The following is a 4,231-nucleotide window of genomic DNA, read 5'->3' as shown; positions in this document are numbered from 1 at the left end:
GAACAGTTTTTGACCAATTGATCTGAAATGGTCATAGATCTATGACCAATTCTTCCAGGATCACTAACAGAAGGTCACTAGTTGACATATTTCTTGTAGTGTAAACTCGGAGGTGTCGTCCATTCAACACTAGATTAGTTGGATCATGATCAGATCACGAAGAGTACGACTACATCAACCACGTTATATGCGCTTTCGCTTAACAGTCTAAGAGGGTATGTAGACACACTCTTCTCTCTCATTGCTATGCTTCTCATAGATAGATCTTGGTTTTTCATAGGAAATTTTTTGATTTTCATGCAACGTTCCCCATCAAGCCCTTCATTCTCAGGGCCCATTGAAGAAACGACCATTTGACTTTGTCATATGCCTTTCAAAGTCAATTTTAAATACTACTCCATATTACTTGAACCTCAAATGAATGTAGTATGGGATGGATGAAGTACAAACCTAGCTTAATGAATGCCAAATGGGCGACCAAACTTGAGGTGGACGACGGAGGTGCTCGGGCATGGTGGGTGCATTTTGCGTCACTTTTTACCTTGTGTTTTCATACCTTAATTGTATGATATTTCATACTTTACCGCTTTCATGCGACATTTTGCCTAATTTCACCAGTATCTCAAAGAAGCGGGAGATTTCATCTGTTGCTTGGAAAACACCTGTATTTGGGTGAAATCATGCTAATTGACACTAATCAACTGGAAAGAAAACCATCAACGTGGAGCCATCGGAAAGAGAAGACGGTGTGGGGTACGACACCGCCCGCTCGTATTAGCGGTCATTACCGTACAATATCACATCTGCCTGGTTGACTACTTCAACACAGAGGCCCCAGAATCATGAGAAAACAACAACCTTACCTCCATAAGGGATGGGAGGGGCGTCGACAGAAGGGCACTACGAGTCTGCCATGTTGTTGCCTTGATCAAGGAGAATGATGGAAAAGTGTACAACTTAAGTGGACCCTTTTTGATATTCTAGACAATTTTTGAAAAACATGAACGTTTTTTGAAATTCCTGAACAAATTTTGAAAAATTGGAACACCTTTTGGATTTACGAACATAATTTAAAACACAAACACTTTTTGATAACAATTTTTTAAAAGCATGAACATTTTATTGAAACACTATGCCTTTTTGAAAAATAAAAAGAAGAAACGAAAAAGGGAAAAACAAAAAAAGGAAAAACAAAAAAACGAAAATAAAAATAAAAATAAAAATAAGAAACACAAAAGGGAAAACGTAAAAACAAAAATAAAAAATAAAAAGGAAAAAGAAGAAAATGGAAAACCTGTAAAAGAACAAAAACCGGTTGGACCTTCTCGAAGGTTTCTAAAATCGTCTGGCTCGCTGTGGTAATGTGGGCTGGCAAATTTCTTGCGCTGGGAAGTTTGCCTATGCGTGCGCCCGATAATTTGACGCAGAGAGCGTCAAATAGGGGAGCAACTAGTTGGCGAGCGCTTCTTCGGGAGCCTCACAACGATCACTTGGGGGTGGGCTGAGAGCTCGCATCTTGGCGCGCTCTCAGCCGTCACCACGTGTTGTGCTCTTTGTGCTCCCTCAGATTTTGTTTTTATTTCGCACGCGCTTTTGGCTTTTTTTTTCTTTTTGGTTTTCCATCGGTCTCCCTTAGCTTTTGGACCAAAAAACACATTTTTTTCCGCGAAAGGCACGGTTTGCTTCCACGAGAGGCAAGATTTTACTTTCGCGAGAGGCACGGTTGTGCATCTTGGAAACAAAAAAACATGTTTTCTATTTTTCTCCTTCCATGAGAGGCACGGGTCTACTTCCGTGAGAGGCACAGTTGTGCTTTCGCGAGATGCACGGCCGTGCCTCTCGGAAACGAAAAAAAAACATATTTCTATTTTTTTCTTTCCACAAGAGGCACGGGTTTGCTTATGCAAGAGGCACGGTTGTGCTTTCACGAGAGGCACAACCGTGCCTCTCGAAAACAGAAAAAACGTGTTTTCTTTTTTCTTTTTGCTTCAGTGAGAGGCACGGTTTTGCTTCCGCGAGAGGCACGGTCATGCCTCTCGGAAATGAAAAACACAGGTTTTCTGTTTTTTTCTTCCGTGAGAGGCATATTTTTGCTTCCGCGAGAGGCACAGTTATGCTTTCGCGAGAGGCGCGTGCCTCTCGGAAACCGAAAAAACGCATTTTATGTTTTTTCCTTTCGCGAGAGGCATAGTTTTGCTTCCGCGAGAGGCACGGTTGTGCTTTCTCGAGAGGCACGGCCGTGCCTCTCGGGAACGAAAAGAAAACGCCTTTTCTATTTCTTTTTTCTTTTACGAGAGGTACGACTTTGCTTCCGTGAGAGACACGGGCGTGACTCTCGGAAACGAAAAAAAAACTTATTTTCTGTTTTTTTTCATTCCGTGAGAGGCATGGTTTTTCTTTCACAATACGCACGCTTGTGCTTCCGAGAGAGACACACTCGTGCCTCTTTCGAAAACGAAAAAAAACCATGCTCGCGGTTTGGTTTTTTTCGGCCATTTTTTTTGTAAAAATTAAATTCTTTATCAACATGGGATCTAGTTTTGAACATCTCGCCGTGAGAAATTCAATGGTGAAAACGGTTCAAAATTTGGTCTCACGGTTTAGGAGGTAAAACGTTTTGAATAAACGAATCTACAAAAAAAGGAAAAACACTTTCAGGTTGTGACAAGTGGTGCAGAAGATGAGAGTGATCTTTACAAGGAGTACTCCTCAGTTAATGATTTCGTCAAATAGGTTTTTTTAGGGGGACAAATAGGGTTTTCTATGTTCTATATTCTGGGAAAGGCTCAGCCCAGTTATGCTATTGTGCCTTACTATGTCTCGGGCCAAAGTGACGCCTAGCCGACTCCAAAAACTCGGCTGAGACTAGTTTCTTCAGGCCCACTGTTCTTTTAAGCCCAAGCAAAACTCGATCCCGTTCGCTTCGCCGGGTCTCCCATGCCGCCGGCGAGGAGCCCGGCCGCCGGCCTGCGGCGGCGCAAAGTCTTCCTCCCTCTCGTGTTGCTCCTCCCCCTTATTCTACTGACCCTAATCCTGATCTTCCCATCTCGCTCCATCCCCGCGCTCCGCGACGCAGCTCTCAGGTCCCAACAGACCTGCGACTACGCTGCCGGCGGATGGGTGCCCGACTCCTCCGCTGAGTCCCACCTCCGGTACGACCACACGTGCAAGGAGATCTTCAAGGGGTGGAACTGCATCGCTAATGGCAAGCGCAACGGCCACGCCCTCCTCCGCTGGCGATGGAAGCCCGCCGGGTGCGAGCTACTCCCCAGACTCGACCCGTGTTAGACAAAATAGGGTTTGGAACAATGCTCGATACCCTTGGTGGGTACGGCTGTCATATATTTATAAGAGGGAACCGTACAAATACAGGTTATGTTACAACACGTATATCTAATATATACTTAGTCTAACACCCTCCCTCAATCTTAACTATGTCCTGAAACACTCAGAAGGTTAAGATTGCGACGACATCCTTCAAAAAAAGGCAAGGGCAAGGGTTTAGTGAAAATATCAGCAAGCTGATCCTTAGAAGAAACAAACTTAATCTGAAGGAGCTTCTGAGCAACACGTTCCCTCACAAAATGATAGTCGACTTCGATGTGCTTCGTTCGGGCATGAAATACTGGATTGGATGAAAGGTATGTGGCACCGATGTTATCACACCAAAGAACAGGCGGCTGAGTTGGGGAGACCTTCAACTCTCGAAGCAACGACTGCACCCACATGATCTCAGCTGTGGCATTAGCAATAGCTTTGTACTCAGCTTCGGTACTACTCCGAGACACCGTAGCTTGCTTGCGAGCTTGCCAGGCGATCAAGTTAGGCCCAAAGAACACAGCATGTCCCCCCGTGGATCGCCGATCATCAGGACTACCAGCCCAATCGGCATCAGAAAATGCTGAGATCAGTCCAGAACGTGCAGGCTGAAGATGGAGACCATATGAACCAGTGTGACGAACATAGCGTAAGATACGCTTAACAGCTGACCAGTGAGAATCACGTGGTGCATGAAGATACTGGCACACACGGTTAACTGCAAATGATATGTCTGGTCGAGTAATGAGCAAGTACTGCAGTCCACCCACAATGCTGCGGTACTCAGTGGCATCCTCGGGAGAGAGCAAGTCGCCAGCAAGAGCTGTCAGTTTGTCTGTGGTAGACATGGGAGTCGTAGCAGACTTGCACTGCAACATACCTGCACGACGCAGCAGATCCTGAGAGTACTTCT

At 45.1% G+C, this 4,231-nt stretch overlaps 1 protein-coding gene across 3 annotated transcripts in view; it reads left to right on the top strand.

Annotated features, from left to right (window-relative positions):
• The first annotated feature begins 2,860 nt into the window (after positions 1–2,860).
• LOC119363540 (protein trichome birefringence-like 13) overlaps positions 2,861–4,231 on the top strand; it is an 18,418-nt gene continuing 17,047 nt past the window's right edge. For all 3 annotated transcript variants that reach the window (XM_037628916.1, XM_037628915.1, XM_037628914.1), the window contains exon 1: positions 2,861–3,277. In XM_037628916.1, coding sequence (XP_037484813.1) covers positions 2,938–3,277 — 340 coding nt within the window. In that variant the 5' untranslated portion in view covers positions 2,861–2,937. The remainder of the gene's footprint in view (positions 3,278–4,231) is intronic.

Source organism: Triticum dicoccoides, chromosome 2B (assembly GCF_002162155.2).
Source record: "Triticum dicoccoides isolate Atlit2015 ecotype Zavitan chromosome 2B, WEW_v2.0, whole genome shotgun sequence".
Taxonomy (NCBI): Eukaryota; Viridiplantae; Streptophyta; class Magnoliopsida; order Poales; family Poaceae; genus Triticum; species Triticum dicoccoides.
The sequence above is the reverse complement of the archived record's forward strand: the minus strand, read 5'-3'. Positions and strand labels throughout refer to the sequence as shown.